General features: G+C 41.9%; 1 protein-coding gene across 1 annotated transcript in view; it reads left to right on the top strand.

The window, feature by feature from the left end:
- The window catches only part of ERICH6B (glutamate rich 6B), a 300,307-nt gene that overhangs the window by 118,509 nt on the left and 155,629 nt on the right, over positions 1–26,169 (top strand). Inside the window, exons 2-3 of the mRNA XM_040425440.1 lie at positions 5,721–5,766; positions 11,739–11,860. Of these exons, the coding sequence (XP_040281374.1) occupies positions 11,773–11,860 (88 nt within the window). The 5' untranslated portion in view covers positions 5,721–5,766; positions 11,739–11,772. The remainder of the gene's footprint in view (positions 1–5,720; positions 5,767–11,738; positions 11,861–26,169) is intronic.

Here is a 26,169-nt window from a genome sequence, read left to right as displayed (position 1 = left end):
CTCTGGATGTACTGCAATTACCACAGAGGGATGTAGATCCTCCAACAGGTAGCTAATCAGTGGTAAAAACGTGATGGGCGCCCAAGGTGATGTGCCTTTTACACTAGCAGTAAGGCTGTTGCCATAAATTGCACTTACTTTCTGTCCTTTGCATTGGTCTGTATATCTACAGCAGTCTGTATATTCAGTACTTCTTTCTCTCTCAGAGGATGGTGGTAATTCTTTAGCATGCAAGGACAGGGGTTCCTTGCAGCAGGTGTCCCTTCTGCACAGGCACATGCAGAAGATCACTCTCACTGAAGGTCCCTTTACACAGGACGATACAGCAGCAGATTGGCATGAAGGAAGCGTTCCATCCTGACAGTCGCCTGTTTGCTGGTGGAGGAGACTTCTGTATTTACATGCAGCAATCTCCTCCACAGTATGGGGAGGAGCGATCACTAATACCATCACACGTCCCCATACTGACTAGTTGTTTGCCTGCAGCAGATACTGTTTACACAGCACGATCTGATGCGGGCAAATGATAATTTTTATGATCACACAAATTATCTATTACACAATGAGCAAGTATTTTGCTTGTTTATCTAGTAATCGGCGGTACATTTACACCGCCAGATAATCGTTAACAAGCGCTTTTATGAACGCTTGTTAGTGACTACCTACATGATTCTCGGCCCGTGTAAAGGACCCTCTCACCTGTCCAGACCAGTCTCACACACTCCTCCCTCAGAGGAGCAGGCCCAACTGGGGCACAACATCTAAACAGTGTTCCCATTTCAGCTCTTGGATTACAAGCATCACATATAAAAGTGCATTAAAATCAGCAATGGACATTAACTCTTAACTATAACACGGGGCCACTTTTAGTATTTTTTCCAGGGCTACTTTAAGGTCCTAATTATCCCCTGATGTTGCCATATTGGGGAAACATGTTGGTACCCTTTAGGAACCTCACGACTGCAGCTGTCTTGCTCCAGTCTTCGGTTCCCCACTGGAAACAATAGAAATTATTTAGCAATAGTGAGTGATTTGAGATTGTGCACTCTCTTTTTGGTATTTTAACATATGTGTGTCTTTGATCATTTATGTATCACGACTAATAAATTGTATTCTGCACTATAGAGGATACTTTTTACAATTTTCCCTGCCATTTAGTATACAGTTGCAAGAAAAAGTATGTGAACCCTTTGCAATGATATGGATTTCTGCACAAATTGGTCATAAAATGTGATCTGATCTTCATCTAAGTCACAACAATAGACCATCACAGTCTGCTTAAACTAATAACACACAAAGAATTAAATGTTACCAGGTTTTTATTGAACACACCATGTAAACATTCACAGTGCAGGTGGAAAAAGTATGTGAACCCCTAGACTAATGACATCTCCAAGAGCTAATTGGAGTGAGGTGTCAGCCAACTGGAGACCAATCAATGAGATGAGATTGGAGGTGTTGGTCACAGCTGCCCTGCCCTATAAAAAACACACACCAGTTCTTGCAACTTTTTCTTGCAACTGTATATAACCCTCTAGGTTTAGGGCACATTGATGGAGTATTCTGTAATTTGTAGCTTATAGTTGTTATCACTATTAGGCCTCTTTCACATGGGCGTTGCGGAAAAATGTGCGGGTGCGTTGCGGGAACACCCGCGATTTTTCCGCGCGAGTGCAAAACATTGTAATGCGTTTTGCACTCGCGTGAGAAAAATCGCGCGTGTTTGGTACCCAAACACGAACTTCTTCACAGAAGTTCGGGCTTGGGATCGGTGTTCTGTAAATAGTATTATTTTCCCTTATAACATGGTTATAAGGGAAAATAATAGCATTCTGAATACAGAATGCTAAGTAAAACAGGGCTGGAGGGGGTTAAAAAAAATAAAAAATCATTTAACTCACCTTAATCCACTTGCTCGCGATGCCGGGCATCTCCGTCTGACTCTTTTACTGTATAGGACCTGTGGAGAGCATTAACTATAGTTTAAGGACCTGGGATGACGTCACTCTGGTCATCACATGGTACGTCACATGATCTTTTACCATGGTGAATCACCATGGTAAAAGATCATGTGAAGTACCATGTGATGACCGGAGTGACGTCATCCCAGGTCCTTAAACTATAGTTAATGCTCTCCACAGGTCCTATACAGTAAAAGAGTCAGACGGAGATGCCCGCATCGCGAGCAAGTGGATTAAGGTGAGTTAAATGTTTTTTGTTTTTTTTTAACCCCCTCCAGCCCTGTTTTACTTAGCATTCTGTATTCAGAATGCTATTATTTTCCCTTATAACCATGTTATAAGGGCAAATAATAAGGTTCGGGTCTCCATCCCGATCGTCTCCTAGCAACCGTGCGTGAAAATCGCACCGCATCCGCACTTGCTTGCGGATGCTTGCGATTTTCACGCAACCCCATTCATTTCTATGGGGCCTGCGTTACGTGAAAAACGCACAAAGAGGAGCATGCTGCGATTTTCACGCAACGCAAAAGTGATGCGTGAAAATCACCGCTCGTGTGCACAGCCCCATAGAAATGAATAGGTCAGTATTCAGTGCGGGTGCAATGCGTTCACCTCCCGCATCGCATCCGCGCGGAATACTCGCTCGTGTGAAAGGGGCCTTAGTAACATCTCTGACCAATTTAAAACTTTATTTTTTCTCAGTGAATTATTTTTGCCTATGTACATGCATAGTGATATATAAAATGTAAAGCGTCTAAAAATGTGGCAGACTTTGTTATAGTTGCTCATGCTGGAGGATAAATGTTGTCCCTCATTAAGCACATTTAGCCAAGGAATCTGCATCAAAATTCCACGTTTTCCGTACAGTTTCTTTTCAATGAGATTTTTCAAGTGAAGTGGATTTTGATGCATATTTGGATGTGTTTTTAGGCATTTCATTGATTTCACCCTGGCACTCTTTCCTCTACCCTGCTTTGTTACCTCACTTTCCATATCCTCCATACTACTGCCCTCCCCCGCATCTACCCCATATAGGGCCTGCTCAGTGAGCAGAAAACATTTACAAATTTCCCATGCTTCTCAGTGTCGTACTTCACTCATTTAGATACAGAATGTGCAATTCCATGCGGGCAATTTGCTCACATTTTGAACAAAGATATGCACCCTCAAACAACTGTTCCAGGACTGCATACATTAGACAAGATGTGCACTGGACTGTGTTGTCAATAATGAAACACATACTAATGGGAATTGCACAAGCAAAGAGAAAGAAAAAATGCAATAATACAGTGCAATAAAAAGCAACTGACTTAGTGTAGTCTTTTCCTAAAGTCCCTGAATCAAAGGTCACTTAACCCTTTCTACCCGAGGTTTTTTTGCGTTTTCGTATTGCGCTACCTACTTTCCTTTTTTTATTTTTCTGTTCACATAGCTGTATGGGAGATTGTTTTTTGCAGGACAAGTTCTACTTTCCAACACCACCATTTAATATTGCATATGATGTAGTGGGAAGCAGGAAAAAAATTCCAAATGGGTTGGAATTGGGAAAAAAAAGCAATTCTGCCACGATATTTTCGTCGTCATATTCTGATCTCTAACTTTTTTGTAGTTATGTGTACGGTGCTGTGTGAGCATTTATTTTTTGCGGGTCGATCTATACTTTTCACTGATACCATTGGGGTGTGTATGACATTTTGATCACTTTTTATTAAATTTTTTGTGGGAAATGAAGCAATCAAAAATGGAAAATCTGCAATTTTACCGTTTCCTTTTTTATATTTTAATAGTATGAGTGTTTTTGCATGTGGTAATACCCAGGATGTGTATTGTTTTATTTTTCTTTATTTTGGGGAAAGGGATTTGATGTGAATTTTTATATATTTTTTATTTTTAAAAACGTAATTTTTCTTTTACACTTTTTTTTTTAGTTCCCATAGGGAACTAAAACAAGCAATCATTAGATTGTTATTCTCATAGACTCCAGTGCATTAGCAGTGGAGTCTATGAGAAATTTACTAGTTTCCTATGGAACCCTGCTACAGACAGGGGCTCCATAGGAAACACTATGCAGCAGTCTCCTGTCATTCTCTATGACAGGGGCTGCTGCATACAAGATCCAGCTCCTCCGATCGCCTCCAGAGGTAGCGCGCTTCTGGGTTTGCACACGCTCAAATGCCGTGATCAGGTTTGACTACGGCATCTGAAGTGTTAAATGTCCGCGATCTGCATTATCGCCGGTCGTGGACATGAGCCGAGGGTATCTGATGTATGAAACAGCAGGCACGCTCAGGCTGGGTTCAGACCTGAGCGTCTTTGATATGCGCGTTTAACGCGCGTTTTTGACGCACGTTTTTGACGAGCGTTTTTTGCAATAGTAAACGCGCGTTTGACGCGCGTTTGTGTGATTGACTGCAATGTCCTATGGCCACAAACGCGCGTCAAAACGCCCCAAAGAAGCTCAAGTACTTGTTTGAGCGTAGGGCGTTTTACAGCGCGTTTTTCAGTGCTGTAAAACGCTCAAGTGAGAACCAGGGCCATAGGGAAGCATTGGTTTTCATGTGTTGAGCGTTTTACAGCGCGTTTGAACGCGCTGTAAAACGCTCAAGTGTGAACCCAGCCTTAGGCTATCTTTAGGCTGGGTTCACACTTGAGCGTTTTACAGCGCGTTCAAACGCGCTGTAAAACGCTCAACACATGAAAACCAATGCTTCCCTATGGCCCTGGTTCTCACTTGAGCGTTTTACAGCGCTGAAAAACGCGCTGTAAAACGCCCTACGCTCAAACAAGTACTTGAGCTTCTTTGGGGCGTTTTGACGCGCGTTTGTGGCCATAGGACATTGCAGTCAATCACACAAACGCGCGTCAAACGCGCGTTTACTAATGCAAAAAACGCGCATCAAAAAAGCGCGTCAAAAACGCGCGTTAAACGCGCATATCAAAGACGCTCAGGTCTGAACCCAGCCTTAAAGACTCGGCCAGTGCCTTAAGGCTGGGTTCACACTTGAGCGTTTTACAGCGCGTTCAAACGCGCTGTAAAACGCTCAACACATGAAAACCAATGCTTCCCTATGGCCCTGGTTCTCACTTGAGCGTTTTACAGCGCTGAAAAACGCGCTGTAAAACGCCCTACGCTCAAACAAGTACTTGAGCTTCTTTGGGGCGTTTTGACGCGCGTTTGTGGCCATAGGACATTGCAGTCAATCACACAAACGCGCGTCAAACGCGCGTTTACTATTGCAAAAAACGCTCGTCAAAAACGCGCGTCAAAAACGCGCGTTAAACGCGCATATCAAAGACGCTCAGGTCTGAACCCAGCCTAATAGTCAGGAAGGAGTTAATATTATGTCACACACTTAATACAAACACACACAAAAAATCTGACGAATGCTCACAAACTCACGTTTTTTTGTCTGCTTGTATAGCTGCTGCCCCCAAACAACTTCAAACCTGCCGTTTTTTTTCCACTGGATTCAAAGAAAATATAATTAGCCCAGAAAACCCATTTAACACGTTTTCAAAAGATTTTTTGGAGCTATTAATTTTTAAAATCACGCTGAAATTCCAGTAAGTAGTAATTTATAATAGCGATTGCTAGAAGCGCGTTTGACTGCAGTGATTTTGAGAGTTTCTTGTGAACAGTGATAACTTTTTTGTATTGAGTGTTGCAAAGTCTAGGTGGAGCCCTAACTTACTGTAAAGCCTACATGCACACACATGTTTTCTTCTTAATGATCACATCCCTTTACATTTTTTGTACAGGTGACAGCAATGAAGCACAAACAGAATTTCCAACTAAACAGTGTAGGTATGTACTGTATTCTACATTTTGTGTTTATGTTTTGTTATGCTGGTGCTGTAGCTTCACCCCACCAAGTGAAGTTATAACTTGGATGCTGTTTTGTTATACTGTGTAGCAAAAAATAAACAGTTTGGACTTTTTAACCTGTCGTATCTGCTGAAGTCTGTCATTGTCAACCCCACCCTGAATACAGATCCCGACAATACATTGATAAATCTCTCCATATATCTATATGTCTGCCTCATATAGTGCATTATAAAACTGTCTGAAGCCACCACTAGGGGGAGCTTGGTGCATAGGAATTTATACAGTTACCATTGAGAGCCATAGAAGTTTGAAAAATCCCCTAGAGGCAACTGCCTGTAAATGCAATGTATTCATGTCAGGAACAGAAGTAGTTCAGTGTCGGGTGCATGAACAGTTTTCATTGCAGCTTTCGATCCACACACAGGATTTTGCGCTAGAAATTAAAAGCTATAGCCACTTTCACACTGTCAGTATTTGGTCAGTATTTTGCCTCACTATTTCTAAGCCAAAACCAGGAGTGAAACCTACAGAGAGAAAAATCTTCATATCCCCATGTTTTAACCCTGTCTGGCCTACAAATACTGATAAAAAAAAAAATACTGAGTAGGATTGGTTCTAGAACATAGAAAACATGACTAAGGCTACTTTCACACTCGCGGCAGAACTGCCTGCCAGGTCCCGCAATCCAGACGCAAACGGATGCATTTGTGAGACAGATCTGGATGCAGATCCGTCTGACAAATGCATTGCAATACCGGATCCGTTTTTCCGGTTGTCATCCGGAAAAACTGATCCTGTATTTATTTTTTTCTCTTTTTTTTTCTGGAACACTTAGTACCAGATCCGACATTAATACATTTCAATGGAAATTAATGCCGGATCCGGCATTCCGGCAAGTGTTTAGGATTTTTGGCCGGAGAGAAAAATGCAGCATTCTGTGGTATTTTCTCCGGCCAAAAAATGTAAGAGGGACTGAACTGATGCATCCTGAATGGATTGCTCTCCATTTAGAATGCATTAGGATAAAACTGATCAGTTTTTTTCCAGTATTGAGCCCTGAGGACGGAACTCAATACTGGAAAAGAAAAACGCTAGGCTACTTTCACACTTATGTTTTGTGCGGATCTGTCATGGACGGATCCGTTCAGATAATACAACCGTCTGCATCCGTTCAGAATGGATCAGTTTGTATTATCTGTAAAATAGCCAAGACGGATCCGTCTTGAACGCTATTGAAAGTCAATGGAGGACGGATCAGTTTTCTATTGTGCCAGATTGTGTCAGTGAAAACGGATCCATCCTGGCACACAATGTAAGTCAATGGGGACGGATCCGTTTTGATTAGAATGCAAACTGATCCGTTCTGGACCGCTTGTGAGAGCCCTGGACAGATGTCACAAACAGAAAGCCAAAACGCCAGTGTGAAAGTAGCCTTATGGGATAGAAGAGTTGCAGGGGTGGCGCTCAGTGGATGCTGTTTGCAGGTAGCAGCGGTATCGCGGCAAGAACCACACAAAATTGCCGCACAGGAAAGGTAATGAATTGTATTAAAGATACTGCGCTGAAGGACAATTTTTAAAGATAGATGTTGCTAAACAGGTATTGCAACTGGGTGCAGGCTGGCATGCGAAGATATGTCACTATACAGGTATTTGAGCTGGTTGGAGACCGCTTACCTGTAGTGAAGACTTCAGTGGCGTGCTTTTGTCTGCGTCCCTGTAGTTTCGGAAAGTCGGCTTTTTTCCTTTTCCTTTTCTTTCCTCTACTGTTTTGCTGTTTTTTTGCTATTGCTTTCTTGCTTTGGTTATCAGTTCGTTTTTACTTTCTTTTTTCTTTATTCTTTGTTGGTGCTTCGGGTCAGGATGGGGTGGTCCAGCTGCAGGATGGATCGGCGTGCTGCCTCGTGCCCCGGCCGGTGGCGCGCTGCAGCCGCAGGTGGAGGTGTGTGTAGGGGAGTGGTTGGCGCTCACTTGGAGTTAGTTAGTGACGTCACTAAAGCGGTCAAGCTATGACCGACAGGTGCCAGGTATCCTTCTCCAACGCGTTTCAAACAGAACGCTGTTCTTCCTCAGGGAGTGCTGCCTGGCTGTTCATGCACCCTTTTTATAGGTACTTCTCCAGAGCTTTAACCTCTTCCCTGCCAATCCTGCATGAATTCAGTGTCATACACCTTTTCAAAAGCGAACAGTTCCAGCTCCGCATTTAGTCCGTTTGGTATTAGACTGTCCATGTTAAATATCCATTTGGATTCCTTTTTTGACATCTCCTTGATATAATCCCCCCCCCCCCTCTTATTAGGTGGTATTATTTCCACCCCACAGAAACGGGATCCCGCAAAGTTTCCCCCATGCTTTATACTATAGTGACGTGATAATGGATGTCCTTCGTATTTTCTGCTTATGTTATATACATGTTCTCCTATTCTTTTCTTTAGGGTTCTTTTGGTGCGGCCCACGTAGATTTTATTGCAGGGACATGTTAAGGTATATATGACCCCTTTACTGTTACATGTAATAAAGTGTTTTATGGTATGTTTATAGGAACCCTCTGAATTGCTAATTTCTGTTATTGTTTTTTTTATTATTGTTAGATGTTTTGCATCCTCTGCAGGTTCTGCACGGATGAAATCCTCCTAATTCCACTTCTTTTGGTTTTTGATTTTTTTCCTTTGCATTGGTTCCTGTACATCTGCCTGTTGAGGCAATCATGTTACCTATATTTTGCGCCCTCCTAAATACGAATTTTGGGTCTTTTGGGATAAATTCTCCTATTATTTTGTCCTCTTTGAGAATGTCCCAGTGTCTTTTTATTATTCTTTTGAATGTTGGGACCTGGTCACTATACGGTGTTATGATGGGTGGGATTACTGTGTTGGTTCCAATATCCAGAGAGTTTATATTTTTGTCATCATTTTTCTTGTTGGCTGTTAATAGAGTTTGTCTGTTTAGTTGGTTTATTTCAATTTTTTGTTCCGATAATTTTATTGTATCGTATCCTTTATGTTCCAATTTTTTCTGTAGGGTGTCTGCCTCCTTTTCATATTCCTCTATCTCTGTGCAGTTACGTCTTAGCCGCATGAATTGGCTACGCGGGATGTTTTCCAGCCATTTGGGAAGGTGGCAGCTATTCATCGATATGAAGCTGTTCCCATCCGTCGGTTTGCTGTAGGTCTTGGTGAGTAATTTATTTCCCTCTATGTAAATGGTTAGATCCAAAAAGTTAATTTCTTTACTACTGTATGTAGAGCTAAACTCCAAATAAAAATCATTTTTATTGATATCATTTAAAAATTCCAGTAGTTTTGTTTCCCCCCCCATCCCATATAAAAACAATATCGTCGATAAAACGGCGCCAGAGGACGAGACCCGCACGGGGGGCGCCACCTGGGTGGATGGTTAACTCCTCCCACCACCCGACATATAGGTTAGCGAACCCCGGTGCGAATCTCGTCCCCATCGCGGTACCCCACGTCTGTAGGTAAAATTGTTCATTGTATAAAAAATAATTTTTAGTTAAAATGAACATGATGCATTCTCCCAAGAAGTTAATTTGTGTTTCAGGCATTTATCCTTTTTTAGTACTAAAAATGCCTGAAACACAAATTAACTTCTTGGGAGAATGCATCATGTTCATTTTAACTAAAAATTATTTTTTATACAATGAACAATTTTACCTACAGACGTGGGGTACCGCGATGGGGACGAGATTCGCACCGGGGTTCGCTAACCTATATGTCGGGTGGTGGGAGGAGTTAACCATCCACCCAGGTGGCGCCCCCCGTGCGGGTCTCGTCCTCTGGCACCGTTTTATCGACGATATTGTTTTTATATGGGATGGGGGGGAAACAAAACTACTGGAATTTTTAAATGATATCAATAAAAATGATTTTTATTTGGAGTTTAGCTCTACATACAGTAGTAAAGAAATTAACTTTTTGGATCTAACCATTTACATAGAGGGAAATAAATTACTCACCAAGACCTACAGCAAACCGACGGATGGGAACAGCTTCATATCGATGAATAGCTGCCACCTTCCCAAATGGCTGGAAAACATCCCGCGTAGCCAATTCATGCGGCTAAGACGTAACTGCACAGAGATAGAGGAATATGAAAAGGAGGCAGACACCCTACAGAAAAAATTGGAACATAAAGGATACGATACAATAAAATTATCGGAACAAAAAATTGAAATAAACCAACTAAACAGACAAACTCTATTAACAGCCAACAAGAAAAATGATGACAAAAATATAAACTCTCTGGATATTGGAACCAACACAGTAATCCCACCCATCATAACACCGTATAGTGACCAGGTCCAAACATTCAAAAGAATAATAAAAAGACACTGGGACATTCTCAAAGAGGACAAAATAATAGGAGAATTTATCCCAAAAGACCCAAAATTCGTATTTAGGAGGGCGCAAAATATAGGTAACATGATTGCCTCAACAGGCAGATGTACAGGAACCAATGCAAAGGAAAAAGATCAAAAACCAAAAGAAGTGGAATTAGGAGGATTTCATCCGTGCAGAACCTGCAGAGGATGCAAAACATCTAACAATAATAAAAAAAACAATAACAGAAATTAGCAATTCAGAGGGTTCCTATAAACATACCATAAAACACTTTATTACATGTAACAGTAAAGGGGTCATATATACCTTAACATGTCCCTGCAATAAAATCTACGTGGGCCGCACCAAAAGAACCCTAAAGAAAAGAATAGGAGAACATGTATATAACTTAAGCAGAAAATACGAAGGACATCCATTATCACGTCACTATAGTATAAAGCATGGGGGAAACTTTGCGGGATCCCGTTTCTGTGGGGTGGAAATAATACCACCTAATAAGAGGGGGGGGGGGGATTACATCAAGGAGATGTCAAAAAAGGAATCCAAATGGATATTTAACATGGACAGTCTAATACCAAACGGACTAAATGCGGAGCTGGAACTGTTCGCTTTTGAATAGGTGTATGACACTGAATTCATGCAGGATTGGCAGGGAAGAGGTTAAAGCTCTGGAGAAGTACCTATAAAAAGGGTGCATGAACAGCCAGGCAGCACTCCCTGAGGAAGAACAGCGTTCTGTTTGAAACGCGTTGGAGAAGGATACCTGGCACCTGTCGGTCATAGCTTGACCGCTTTAGTGACGTCACTAACTAACTCCAAGTGAGCGCCAACCACTCCCCTACACACACCTCCACCTGCGGCTGCAGCGCGCCACCGGCCGGGGCACGAGGCAGCACGCCGATCCATCCTGCAGCTGGACCACCCCATCCTGACCCGAAGCACCAACAAAGAATAAAGAAAAAAGAAAGTAAAAACGAACTGATAACCAAAGCAAGAAAGCAATAGCAAAAAAACAGCAAAACAGTAGAGAAAAGAAAAGGAAAAGGAAAAAAGCCGACTTTCCGAAACTACAGGGACGCAGACAAAAGCACGCCACTGAAGTCTTCACTACAGGTAAGCGGTCTCCAACCAGCTCAAATACCTGTATAGTGACATATCTTCGCATGCCAGCCTGCACCCAGTTGCAATACCTGTTTAGCAACATCTATCTTTAAAAATTGTCCTTCAGCGCAGTATCTTTAATACAATGAAAGTAGCCTTAGTTTGCACATAGATTTAGTTACATAGCAATGTGCCAGAGCTAGAGGTCCTTCTTCAGGCTGCAATAAATAGAACAAACAACCACCTAGATACAATGCAATAGATTCTTTATGGATTCACTGCAGCCAAATATGACAGGTGAAACCTAACATAAACTCTATTTGTGGGTCTAGTCAAATGTCAGCCATTTTCTTGTTGTCATAGAGAGGAAAACATACCAATTAACAAGATAGGGCAACTCAAGAATTGTTGTAGCTCCTAATATATTATTGATTCCTGTAGAAATGTTCTTTTATAATCACTGAGCTATTGCTTGCTATTTCTTTTTAAGAAAGGAAACCTCTTCAAAATCTGAGAAAAAGAAGATGACAAATGTAATAAAATTCCCTTGCAAAAATGTACAGACCCAGACGGAGTGTAATGGGCATCATGTAACAACCATTACCAAAAATGGTGAGTAGTAATCCATAGTAGTCTTCATTTCCTTTCATCTTTTTTCTCCGTGCTACAAACAGTACTGAGAGTGTAGCTGTATACCTGACTTATTAAAATTCATTAGCTCCTGGGACATATCTAGGTAGAGTTCTGTGAGGTTCAGTTGTTTACTACTTTCCTATGAGTCAGCTGGGAGGGCTTTATATATATTCTTGTATAGAGCTTTAAAGGCCATTGGGCAAATGATCGCACTTTCAAACGCCCATTCCTGATCATTCTCCTATGTAAACATGTCCACTGATGAGCCAACCAACAAGCAAATATCCTTTATCAGCTGATTGCATCTTTTATATGGACATTAAAATAATTGTTTGAAGGCATGCATTGCAAATGGGACAATGCTTGGGGACATGTCTCTGCTGGGACCATTCATTGGCTTCAGTGGCACATGTGACCCCTTCCATGTGAAAGTTGACAGGCAGGGACTACAAATGCAGTGACAACAGCCCAGAAGCCACAGAGTCGGAATGGAGTGGCAGGGAGAAAATAAATATAGTACTCTTCTCAGGTACTCTTGAGGGATGGGAATTTTTTAAAAAAAAAGGTTTTAAAATATAAAAAAATATGGAATATAAAAGAAAATTATAAGATAAAAATAAATAATAAAAAAATAAAGATCATATGTAGTGCTGCATCCTAAAACACCCAAACTATTAAAATATTAATGTTTTCACCCTGTACGATGGAAAAAAACTCAAAATGACCGATTTGCAGTTTTTTTTTTTTGTCACTTCAACTCCCCCCAAAAATATAATTGAATAAAAAGTGATCAAAAAGCTTACACACTCCCAACCAGTGTCAATAAAAACGACAGATTGCCCTGCAAAAAATGAGTCCTCATACAGCTCCATACATGAAAATATATTTTAAAAAAAAGTTATAGGGGTCAGAATATAGCAATGCAAAGTTTATATTTTTTGTTCAGTATTAAAACATAAGAAAAACGATATAAATGTGGTATCGCTATTATCATACTGACCCGGAGAATGAAGAGGACTGTAAAAAAATAAAAAAAAACATAAAACTATGGTGCAATTGCATTCCTTTACAATTCCACCGCATTTAGAATTTTTTTTTCCAGTTTCTCACTACACCATATACAATAATAAATGGTGATATTAAAAAGTGCAACTTGACCTGCAAAAATAACAAACTGTCATACATCTATATAAATGGAAAAATTAAAACGTTATGGCTCTGGGAAGGCAGGGAGTCAAAAAGGAAAACCCCATGTCCTCAAAGGGTTTATCTATCATTATGTTTTTGGAGTGTGGGAGGAAACCCACATAAACAAGGCAAGAACATACAAAATCCATGCAAATGTTGCCCTTGGTTGGATTCAAACCCAGGACTGAAAGGCAACAGTTCTAACCACTAAGCCACCATTCTGCCCACACACCGTAACATTAGGAAAGAAGTAATGGGTCCTGTAGCCACATGGATACCACACCTCTATAGAGCATGGGGCGTATTAGAATTACCAGTCACCCCATCCGTGGTTTCCTTATGTGGATTGTCTCACTCAGACAATATTTTATATCCATAGTAGAAATGGAAGCTGTCACCTGGGTGAGACTTGTTATTATCTTTCAACACATGACAAAAATAAAGAGACATCTTTACATGAAACTATATAGCTAATTATGTGTTACACGTGTTCACTGTTAAAGACATATTTTACAGCCTATACTCACCTTCTACAAGTATGCAGAAAATTTCTTAAGAGAAACTATGAATATTCATAACTGTTAATTTGAGGATGAATATGATCAGTACTGACATCAATTATGTCTCTTCTTCCAGTAAATTGGCTTTACATAATCATATATCAGTGGTGTCGCAAGAACTTGTGAAATGAAAATATATTATAACATGTATGACCCAAGGAGGCTCATAAAAAGCAATTGTAATAATGTGTGCATTAACCTCTTAGTGACCACCCATATGCTTTTTTACAGCCGTCACTAAAGGGCCTTAGGCCAGGCAGTTGACTTTTTCTGTGGTCTATTCTAAGCACTGCATGGATTTCCTATGCAGCGGAGAGAGGGAGCTGGGCTCCTGCTCTACTGGCTCGGACTGGCAGAAGCGCCAATACAGGCTGTTTAACCCCTTATTGATGGTTACAATAAGTGGTTTAGATGGAGGGAACTTTTTCTCCCATCGGCACCCAGCTTATGAGATCAACTAATGAAAGCCCCAGGCCTGCCCTCAGTGTATGCCTAGCCTCTCTGGCACATCCTGCTGGTGTCTGTCAGTATAACACTAAATTAATAAGGATATCCTCAGCACTCTTCAGTTTATGCAAAAAAAATGGTTCTTTTTATTCCATTAGCAGCATACAATGTCTTGACCTGATTCTTAGGTACCGGGACAACTGGTATGTTTTATCCCATGATGGGATTTGTAGTGCTGCTTACTACTTTGTATCATTGGCAGTATAACACTGACATTATAATACACTGTACTTCATAAGCAGTACAGCATATTATAGCAGCAATCAAATGATTGCATTTTAAAGTCCCCTTATGGGACAAGTTAAAAAATATATTTAAAAAATAAAATAAAAATTTTAAATGGAAAATATTGCAAAAATAAAAACTACTCATCTGTACTGACCCTAAATATCCAATAATCATGTAATTTATTCCTTATTGTGAACACTGTAAAAAAAACAAAAACTTTTTTTTCTTATTTGCCACCAAAAAAAAAGAAATAAAAAGCCATCAAAATGTGTTATGTATCCCAATGAAAAGTACAAGTATTCCTGCAAAAATCAAGTCCTCATATGGCTCTGTAGAATAAAAGAAAAACCTTATGGGTCTTTAGATGTAATATGTATTTGGTATTGCTGTAATTATACTCATCCAGAGAACAAAGTTATAATGTTATTTATGCCGAAAAATGAATGCCCCAAAATTTATAACATATTACTGTTTTTCCCATCCCCCAGAAAGAGTAAATAAATGTTAATCAGCAAGTGATGTGTACCCCAAAATGGGCCAATCAAAAATTACAACTTGTCCAGCAAAAAAATAGCCCTCATAAGGATACATTGACAGGAAAAAAAAAAAGGTTAGCTTTTGAAATGCAACAATGAAAAAAAAAACACTTGGTCACTAAGGCCCCAAACAGGCTGGCCACTAAGGGGTTAAAGTCAAACACTAATCATGCCTCTAACACTTAGATTTCCAAAATGTACACCTTTGGGGGCAATTTTATTATTATTGCATTTTGGGCTAAAATGACTTTTAAATTAGTCTTTATTAAAAATATGGAATCCTTTTTTTCTTAACATAGCTGGGATTCTCTAGTAGCACCCTTTGTATTTTCTGTCTTTTCCAGCAGATAGGGAACTGACAGGCTCTTTATCTCTGCTCATTATAGCTCAATTCTTATCTTACTGATGTCGTTACAATTTAGGACAAGTTCCAAACTAGGGGACTACACTCGCTTGTCTGTGGGATTCAAATTGGTTAATACATTTTCCCCAGGTGCCAGGGGATGTGGTCGACCTGAAGAATCAATCAGCCAGCCAGACAGGTTTGCTGGTTAAAGGATTCTCTGTGGGCAGCGCCCAATGAGCAAATTTTATTAGATGTACATTGTGGATCTAGCCACCCCCCTTAGCCATTAATTTTAATATGTCCAATCACAAATATTTATTAAAGCAACCAAGCAGAAACATGATGGTATGAAAAATGACACGTAGATACACACAGGCATTACTCACATATATCATGGACATGAGTCATCTATCTTCAAAAGTCCCCCTGTCTGTATATTTCACATTCTGCCAAGCAGTGTCTGTCCAACTTCCTTTAACGAATCAAGTGACTATATGGAGACTCATATTTCTCAATCATAGGTTTTAGGCATAAATCTCAGAGAATGGAGATTTGACAATTTAATTACAATTAGCACCATTCATGTTCATTAACCACTTAATTTCTTTCACCCTGATAAGAATGTGGCTTGAAGGCTATGTACAACTTTGGAGGAAATTTTTGTTTATGATTGCATTTTACTCATTTTTGGCTAAAAATCATATTTTCAATTGGTCTTTATTAAAAATATTGAGCTGTTCTGTCACAAAGGGTTAACTGTTATTCTAGATGTGTGACTGGTACTTTCACTTTCACTTTGTTCCATCTAATAAACATCATCTCTAAACTACTAAGAGGTCATAAACACTTATTTAAAGAGGACCTTTCACCTAAAAATGAAAGTTAAACTAAAGCTATAGCCTTACTTACATGCACCCAGTATTTCTTATTCAGTCATTCATTTTTCAATCAGTGCCCCCGTTTGTCCGCTCTTAGCCAGGGAGAAGACGCTCCAGTTCTCGCGAGATGGCTCCGGATGGATGAAACTGGAGCGTCTTCTCCCTGGCTAAGAGCGGAGCGCACTGATTGGATGCGCTCCGTGCCAGGGAGAAGAATGACACGCCCGGGAGAACTTTTGAAGGCCCGCCCAGTTGAGCCGAATGGCTCATTAGCATACAAGGCGGCAAATATTCCGGGGGGGCAGCGCGGACAGACGGGGGCACTGATTGAAAAATGAATGACTGAATAAGCAATACCGGGATCATGTAAGTAAGGCTATATCTTTAGTTTAACTTTCATTTTCAGGTGAAAGGTCCTCTTTAAGCCACAGTGGCGTGCCTAGGGTGTTTGGCAACCGGGGCTGGTCCTTTGGGCAGACTAGATGGGCCAAATGGTTCTTATCTGCCGACACATTCTATGCTTCTATGTTTCTCTGGCACCCCTTCCCCCCCAACACTTAAAAAAAATTGTACCCACTCACAGTAATATTGTCCGCATTGTACAACCTTCACAGTAGTTTTGTACAGTTGTGTGCCCCCTCACAGTACTTATGCCCACATTGTGCCCTCTCACAGTAGCTATGCCCTCTCTGTGTCCCTTCACAGTAATAATCCCCAATGTGTCCCCTTCATAGTAATAATGCCCACTGTGCCCCATTTATAGTAATAATGCCCACTGTGTTCCCTTTATAGTAATAATGCCCATTTTCCCCCTTCACAGTAATAATTCCCATTATGCCCCCTTTATAGTAATAATGCTCATTTTTCCCCCTTCACAGTAATAATTCCCAATGTGCCCCCTTCACAGTAATAATGCCCATTGTGCCCCCTTAATATAGTAATGCCCAATGTGCTAATAATGCCCTCTGTGCCCCCTCCATAGTATAAATCTTCACAGTAATAATGCCCACTGTGCTCCCTTTACAGTAATAATGCCCACTGTGCCCCCTTCATTATATTAATGCCCTCTGGCTCTGTGCCCCCTCCATAGTAGAAATGCCCATTGTGCCCCCTTCACATTTGTAATGCCCTCTGTGCCCCCTCCATAGTAGTAATGCCCTCTGTGCCCGCAGCCCCCAGCAGTTTGAAGAGAGGGCAGCGCTCATATGAGAGCTGCTTTCTCTGTTCACCTGCTCGCCGTAGCATTTGCAGTGATGAGCAGGTAAACAGAGCAGAGAATGCAGCGCATATCTGACCTCAGACAAGATCCCCATATCAGACCTCCAGACCCCCATTAGACCTCCAGACTCCCACTAGACCTCCAGACCCCCATTATACCTCCAGACCCCCATATCTGACCCACATTAGACCTTCAGACCTCCCAGTCAGACCTACAGACCCCCAATCAGACCCCCATTAGACCTCCAGACCCCCCCAGTCAGACCTCCAGACCCCCAATCAGACCCCCATTAGACCTCTAGAACCCCCAGTCAGACCTCCAGACCCCCATTAGACCTCCAGACCCCCAATCAGACCCCCATCAGACCTCCAGACCCCCATTAGACCACTCCAGACCCCCAGTCAGACCTCCTGACCGACCCCCCCAGTCAGACCTCCTGACCCCCCAGTCAGACCTCCAGACCCTCCCAGTCAGACCTCCAGACCCTCCATAGACCACTCCAGACCCCCATTAGACCTCTCCAGACCCCCATTAGACCTCTCCAGACCCCCATTAGACCTCCATATCAGACCTCAGATCAGACTGTAAAATAATAAAGTAACTTACCTCTCCTGTCGCCATTCTCCTTGTCCTGGCTGTCTTCTCTTTTCAGGGCCTGCGCTACAGTCACCTGACCTCCTGCAGCATCAGGTCAGAGTGCGCTCTGTACGTCCTGACGCTGCAGGCAGCCAGGACACAGCAGCGTGGGCCCTGAGAAGAGTTAGCAGGAGGAGGGGTAAGTACTGTACAGAGCTCACAGCGCTTCTCTCCCCCTCGTCCTGCAGACTAGTGAGCGCTTCCATTATGAAGAAGAAAATCACTTTATTGTCCCTCAGTGAGGAAATTTTGGCATAACAGCAGCAATCATATTCACAACAGGAGCAAAATAAGAGTAATTAGAAATTAAAGAGTAAAATACAAGAAAAACATAACACAGAATTTACTTAAAAAATTCACTACTGGGTTTCTGGGAACAGTGGTGGTTATAAATCCTAACCGCTGGGAGGAAGGACCTCCGATAACGTTCCTTCGTGCACCAAGGATGCAGCAGTCTGTCACTGAAGGAGCTCTCCAGCTCCACAACAGCTTCATGCATTGGGTGGGAGACATTGTCTAATAGTGATGTTAATTTTGCTAGAGTTCTTCTGTCACCCACCTTCTGCACTGGATCAAGGGGACAACTTAGGACAGAGCTGGCCTTCTTTATGAGCGTATCTAATCTCTGTCTCTCAGCCATAGATAAGCTGCTCCCCCAACAAACCACACCATATAATATGGCTGATGTCACCACTGAGTCAAAGAAGGTCTTTAGGAGCATCCCTTGCACTCCAAAGGACCTCAGTCTCCTCAACAGATAGAGTCTGCTCTGACCCTTTTTGAAAATAGTATCAGTGTTATGGCTCTAGTCCAGTTTGTTGTTCAGGTGAACACCCAGGTACTTATAAGAGTCCACCACCTCAATGTCCGTTCCCTGTATGTTCACTGTAACCAAAGCAGAGGACCTGTGTCTGCGGAAATCCACCACCAGCTCCTTGGTTTTGCCTGCGTTGATCTGGAGCTAGATCCGCTGACACCAGTCCACAAAATCCTGTGTCCCCTGTCTGTACTCTGAGTTGTCCTCACCTGTGATAAGGCTGACTATGGCAGAGTCATCAGAGAACTTCTGTAGGTGGCAGCCTGGGAGTCGATGGAGAAGTCCCTTTATAAGATGCAATGCATCTGTATTGATGGAAGCGCTCATTGCTTCTGTTCTGGCACCCCCCTGAGAGCCGGCACCCGGGGAGGACCGTCCCCCCACCCCCGGGAACGCCACTGTTAAGCCACATTCTTATAGTAAGAGTAATGAGAGAGAGCAGAGATAAGGAGCCCATCATCTCCCCAACTGATGGAAAAAACAGAAAATCCACAGGCTGCTTCTAGACTAGAGCATGTCAGCTCTGTACACAAAAAAAGGATTCCATATTGTTAATAAAGACCAATCAAAAAAATTATTTTAGATCAAAATAAGTACAATGCAATAATTAAAAAAAAATGCCCCCAAAGGTGTTCAATAGCCTTTAAATAAATGTTTATGACCTCTCAGTAGTTTAGAGATAAGATTTATTAGATAACAGCACAAAGTGAAAATGAAAGTACCAGTCACATAGCTACAAAAACAGTTAACCCTTTGTGACAGAATGGCTCAATAAAGGCCAATTGAAAAAAAAAGATTTTTAGCCAAAAATGGGTAAAATGCAATAATAAAAAAAATTGCCTAAGAATGTGTACATAGCCTTTTAAATGTGCTTTAAAAATAGTTTAGCTTCTTTAAAAGGGTTATCCAACAAAAGATCAATAATCCAATCCCCTGCCGATCCAGCACAGATGCTCTAGTGGTTCCTTCTCTTGTTTACAAGCGGCTGGCAGCTAAGCAGTGGCCTCAGCAGCCATGTGCTATTATATTGCATACTAGTGGCATCACTGTTCAGCTATTGGAACCATGATGCCATTAAGCTACAACTGTTTGGATGACATAATGACACTTGTTCTGGGCCAATTTTACAGCATATAATTTCATCTAGAAGAGCAGCTTTTGACCTTAAACCACTTATCTCCATAAGGCATCTCAAGTGCCTGCTCTTATAGCAGCTCAATAGAATAACATCCTATACATATGAGCCACTCTGAAAGCAGGAAGATGTCCAATGCCTAGTGGGTGTCAAATGCCTCTAGGAATGAAGTGTTCAGATGCTGCATGTCATCTACCTCCACCCTTAGGTGCTGTTCAAGTCATGTTTGTATTGTCTAGTGTATTTATCAATTCCCAGATCAGATCTTATTAGCCAAATGTATGATGCAAGAGTTTCCCTTGGCATACACTTGGTTTGTATACATCCTCACACCTTGATTTTCACTCTAGTTGACTATACTCATCAGTACAAGGGGACCCTGTAAAAACATACAGTTGTATATGTCTGAGGCTGGATATAACCAATCACACCAAATGTAAAGCCCCCAAACTTGATGTGTACAAAGCTTTGGGAGAGTCATCAACACAGCTAGACATAGCCGCCGTTAAAACCTTATTATTCCATCTTTCAAGGGGAAAGAGTACTCATTACTTCAATACCATTTTCACAAAAAATTGTATTTATTACTATTCTGTTTCTCTCTCTACAGTATGCAAATCCAAGTACCGTTTTATTTTTATTTTTTGCATTTATCAGCACTTATCACATCACTCCACCTCTTCTGTCATGTACAATTTGTGCTGTGGGACAGAACGTCCTCCCCCGGGAGCTCCACTGAGAAGCTTTACCTCATTGATACGCTTTTGCCATTATGCATAGCTCAACCTGATCAATGTACTTTCTCTTTTCCTGGTCCAATGATTTTCATCAAGCACCACCAGATAGAAAAATCCCTTTGGAATGCAGACTTAAAAGAAGCCGTTATTTATTTTAGTATGCAATAGTGAATAATGCATTTGTGCAATCATATCTGGTGCTTGCTCTGCTTTTGCTGAGAAGTAGCTCTTCAAAGCATTTTCTCTTCTTATCTGTAAGTATAGCAAACAGAGCTAGTTTTCTACAATGTCTCATTAAATGATAGTTGTTTTTTTTTCTTTTTTTTAAGATGATAGAATTCTGCCTGTAGAAACTTGACTGAAATGTTTCCCAAGACCTCAGTGGTGGAGTGTAGGAATGCTGATAAGCTTAGCTCCTGAATCCCAGTACTGTTACATGGCTTAACGTATGCTTGGCCTCCCATGTGTCCACGCTATAAGGAAAGCTTGTTCAGCTGACCTAAGTAATCTGAAGATATTTTCTTGATCTATAGTTTTATGCCTGGATGTTTCCCTGCTGCCTGTTTCCTCTTTTCATAATGACATCCATGATGTTTTAAGCTTACAGAACCAATCACCCTCCAAGGATGCAAAATCTTAATTCACAGCTGTAGATTTCTGCTCAGCTCCCAGAAGTGTCCAAAGTCTTGACCGAACAATATCAGAAAAAAGCTAAACTATTTCAGCAAAAATAAATCTGTTTCTGGTATGCAATCTGTAATGGATACATTTTTACTATTGTGGTTAGTGTATTAGAGATCCAAAGGTGATTCAGATTGTATGTATTGCCTACGTGTAAGCAAAATTTGTTTCGCCCGAAGTCACGTGAGTCTTTAGCAAATTAATTCGGTAGATTCACATCTGTGTCTTTAAAAACATTTTAAAATAGCAATCCAAAAAGTCAGGTTTGGTACTGGCTGGCTATATTAAAGTGTTTTTAAAGATGCAGATATGATCTCTGAAGTCTTGCGCGACTTTGGGTGAAACTAATTTTGCCTACATGGAGGCAATAAGTTTTAATGCTGTACGAAGACAGATCTCCGTACAGCATTAAAACCAAAGTGTTTAAACGAATCGACTTCGGATCTCTGATCTAAAGCTCGATTTGCTTAAGTTAACACTAATTGTGATTTTACGTTCCCCCCCCCCAAAAAAAAGTAAACTTTCAAACTAATATATTTGAACAAAATATGTAAAAAGGATATATTAGGATTAACAAAATATTAAAGGAAGTCTGTCAATGGATTTTACCATGCTAAACTGCTGGCAGATTTTGCTCCTGCAAGTGTCCAGGGCAGAAAAGCAACTTTACAGCCGCTCCTCTCTGTTCTGAGTGACAGCTGTAGAATCCTACCAGGCAGAGGCGGCTCTACCCTCGCGCTGGTGGGGGACTCGCTGTGGCTCCCACCCGACACCGCCGCAAGTATTTGCGGCGGTGTCGGGTGGAAGCATTCTTAGGTCAAAACATTCCAGGCTTGAGCCAGTGCCCCGAATGCTTTTCCCCACAACCCTTGTACTTGTTCACTAATCTGCTAGGCTGCTGCACCGTGCGGTCATGAATTCAGTCACTTCAGAGCGCAACCCAGTTGTGCAGTGCGTAATCCCGCGAGACCCGCTGCGGGAGGTCACGGGTCTCGTGGGATTACGCGCCGCAGGATAGGGTTGCGCTCTCAAGTGATTGAACTCATGCCCGCACAGCAGCCTAGCAGATTAGCGGACAAGTACAAGGTGGGGGGAAAATTTCATAATATGAAGCAGTGTGTGGGCAAATTTGTGAGGCAGTGTGGGGGCAAATTACTTAATGTGGGCAGTGTGGAGGAAAATTACTTAATGTGGGCAGTGTGGGGGCAAATTACTTAATGGGGCAGTGTGGCGGACAAATTACTTAATGGGGCAGTGTGGAGGAAAATTACTTAATGGGGGCAGTGTGGCAGATAAATTACTTAATGGGGGCAGTGTGGCGGACAAATTACTTAATGGGGGCAGTGTGGCGGACAAATTACTTAATGGGGGCAGTGTGGGGGGCAAATTACTTAATGGGGGCAGTGTGGGGGCAAATTACATAATGGGGGGCAGTGTGGGGGCAAATTACATAATGGGGGGCAGTGTGGGGGCAAATTACTTAATGGGGCAGTGTGGCAGACAAATTACTTAATGGGGGCAGTGTGGGGGAAAATTACATAATGTGGGGCACTGTGGGGGCAAATTACTTAATGGGGGCAGTATGCCGGACAAATTACTTAATGGGGGCAGTGTGGCGTACAAATTACTTAATCTGGGAGTGTGGCAGACAAATTACTTAATCGGGGCAGTGTGGGGGGCAAATTACATAATGTGGGGCACTGTGGGGGCAAATTACGTAATGGGGCAGTGTGGGGGCAAATTACATAATGGGGGCAGTGTGGGGGCAGAATTACTAATGAGGGCATTCTAGAAGGGAATTACTATTGGTGGGATTATGAGGAGCACTATTACTATGGGGGCACTATTATTTATTCAGGATAGTATTGGGGGGCACAGAGAGCAGCAGGATAACACTGTGGGGACTCCAGGTTGGGGGATGATGATAAAAAACTGAGGACACTAAGATGTCTGTGTGTCACACTCTGCAAAGACGAGGCGGCTGAGAGAAGTGTCCGGACTGAATGGAGAAGATGATGACAGGGATGATCTACATCCGAGGAGACGTCACCTGGAGGCCCTGGATGTGACAGGCATGTGCTGCTGTATAGCAAGTACAGCAAGATGCGGTGTGTGGTGGGAGGGTCGATTTAGAGAACTGGGCCAGGGTTAATGCAAAGTGTTAATATGCACTGTGAATATAAGCCCTGTACTGTGTTGTCACTGTGCATATTAACCCTTTACTGTGATGTCACTGCATATTAAAGGGGTACTCCGGGATAGGAAACTAAATCCCCAATCCAAAGGATAGGAAATAAGTGTCTGATCGGGGGGGTCTGGCCGTTGGGATCCCCCACGATCTCCTGTATGGTACTCCGGATCTCTTTGTGCCCGGAGCGGTGGTCAACACTCCCCCTCCATGTATCTATGGGAGAGCCGCAGATACAGCACTTGTGTATCTCTGAGTCTTCCATAGAGAGACATGGAGGGGGGAGTGTTAACCACACCACCGCTCCATGCAGTGGTTGACACAGCTTATTTCTTGAGGACTGAGCCGGGGCGCTGTACGGGAGATCACGAGGATCCCAACAATCTTCGTGGGGGCCTCATGTTCGAGTTTCGCCTAAGGCCTCACAAAGTCTAGAGCCGCCTCTGCTACCAGGAGTCCAGTGCAGCCACTATTCAGAGCAGATGGGAAGTGGGCTGTGAGGTGGTTCAATGCAGAAAGCACCTCACAGTGAAACTCTGGCCTGGGCACTTGCAGGAGAAAATCTTGCAGAATAAATCTTCATATTCATACTACACCTGATAATAAAAGCTCCACAGAGGTTTGTTTGTTCTGCTTTCCCCTGCATGCCCATAAATGCTGATAGACTCCCTTTAAGATGTAATGAAGGGGAAGGGAAATATTTTTTTTAATTCCCCCATTTTAAAAAAAAGAAAATCCAATACCAGTGCTTTAAGTAGTTGTTTCCTAAATGTAAGACACAGACTGTGAAAGTGCTGTCATGCTTTTCCCAGCATACATTGCACTGATGATGCCCCTTTGACTTGCATTATCATCATCCAAGAGGGGTAACTTGGAACTTCTGAACTTCAATGTAAAACTTTTTAACAGGTCACTTCATCCTGTCATTTGCCTATCGTGTGTAAAACTGCTGTCTGATTCTGTTGCAGAAGGCCTTTGGGTCTCCCTAAAGGGGTATTCTGGTTACCATAAATATATGTTATGTTTTAGACTAATTAATCATTAATAATTACATAACATAATGTGAATCTCGCATATTTACTGTTCAGTAGTTATAAAAGCAGTTTTCTTTCCTTTACCCTGTCATTTTAACCCTTTATGCAGGTGTGGGTCAATAAAGACACACTTGTTTTTAAAACTTTTATTACTGCTACTTTTTAACAACTTTGTAGGCATTGAGAGCGCAACTTTCTGGAATTTTCCCTCTCTTGCTGACACACTTGGCATACTAAATTCAGCAACCTCACAAACTTTGGCAAACCATCTATAAAGCAAAGTAAAAGCACATCCTGACTAAAAGCTGATACATTCTTCCTACAATGATACATTGTAGGGCACGTCAGGAAAGCAATTCTGCTGATGTATTTAGCTACGTAGAAGATTTCCCAAACTGGTTACAATTTTAGAAGCTCAGTTGCTGACGTTCTAGAAGTTAAAGGGAACCTGTCCCCGGGATTTTGTGTATAGAGCTGAGGACATGGGTTGATAGATGGCCGCTAGCACATCCGCAATACCCAGTCCCAATAGCTCTGTTTGCTTTAATTGTGTAAAAAAAAAGATTTGATACATATGCAAATTAACCTGAGATGAGTTAAAAAATTGTTTTTTTACACAATAAAAGCACACAGAGCTATGGGGACTGGGTATTGCGGATGTGCTAGCGGCCATCTAGCAACCCATGTCCTCAGCTCTATACACAAAATCCTGGTGACAGGTTCCCTTTAAGTATCTTTTCCTCATACAACACAGCATTCCGTTTTTAGTTCCCAAACCTCTGTCCTGATTATTTGCATAATTTTAATTAATTTATGTGTTAGGACTCAATAATTTTATATACAGTTCCAAATCCTCTGATTTCACTAAACCTACTATAGAGTTAGGCTACTTTCACACTCGCATTTTGGGCGGATCCATCATGGATCTGCAAAAATGAGCCATTACAATAATACAACCACATGCATCCGTCATGAACGGATCTGTTTGTATTATCTGTAACATAGCCAAGATGGATCCGTCATGAATTCCATTGAGAGTAGAGTTGAGCGAACCCGAACTGTAAAGAAGATTTACGTAAAAGTTCAGGTTCGGGTTCCGTGTTCGGCGATTTTTATGGCGCTTTTTGAAAGGCTGCACAACAATCAACAAGCGTCATACTACTTGCCCCAAAAGGCCATCACAGCCATGCCTACTATTGGCATGGCTGTGATTGGCCAACTGCAGCATGTGACCCAGCCTGTATTTAAGCTGGAGTCACGTAGCGCCGCCCGTCACTCTGCTCAGAATCTTATCAAGAACTGTAATTTTGTACTCAGCGATCTACAGCAAAAGTGTTTTGTGGGTGCAGTGCACAAATTTTTTAAGCCTGCCCTGAGCCAACTACTGCTGAAAACAAACTTTTTTTTCTTCAGTTAGTCAATATCAATACATGATCGGCAGCCATTTTATGCAACGATAGTGCACAGGCTATCTGCAAGTCCAGAAATACAGCTTTGGCATACTGGGGTGAAAAAAGCCTCTGATATACTGCACATCTGGGATTAGACAAGCATAAGTGACTGTCACATTTAGGACAGAAATGCAGCTTTTTGGTGAG

This window comes from Bufo bufo, chromosome 3, assembly GCF_905171765.1.
Source record: "Bufo bufo chromosome 3, aBufBuf1.1, whole genome shotgun sequence".
Lineage (NCBI taxonomy): Eukaryota > Metazoa > Chordata > Amphibia > Anura > Bufonidae > Bufo > Bufo bufo.
Note: the sequence above shows the minus strand (reverse complement) of the source record. Positions and strands in the feature narration are given on the sequence as shown.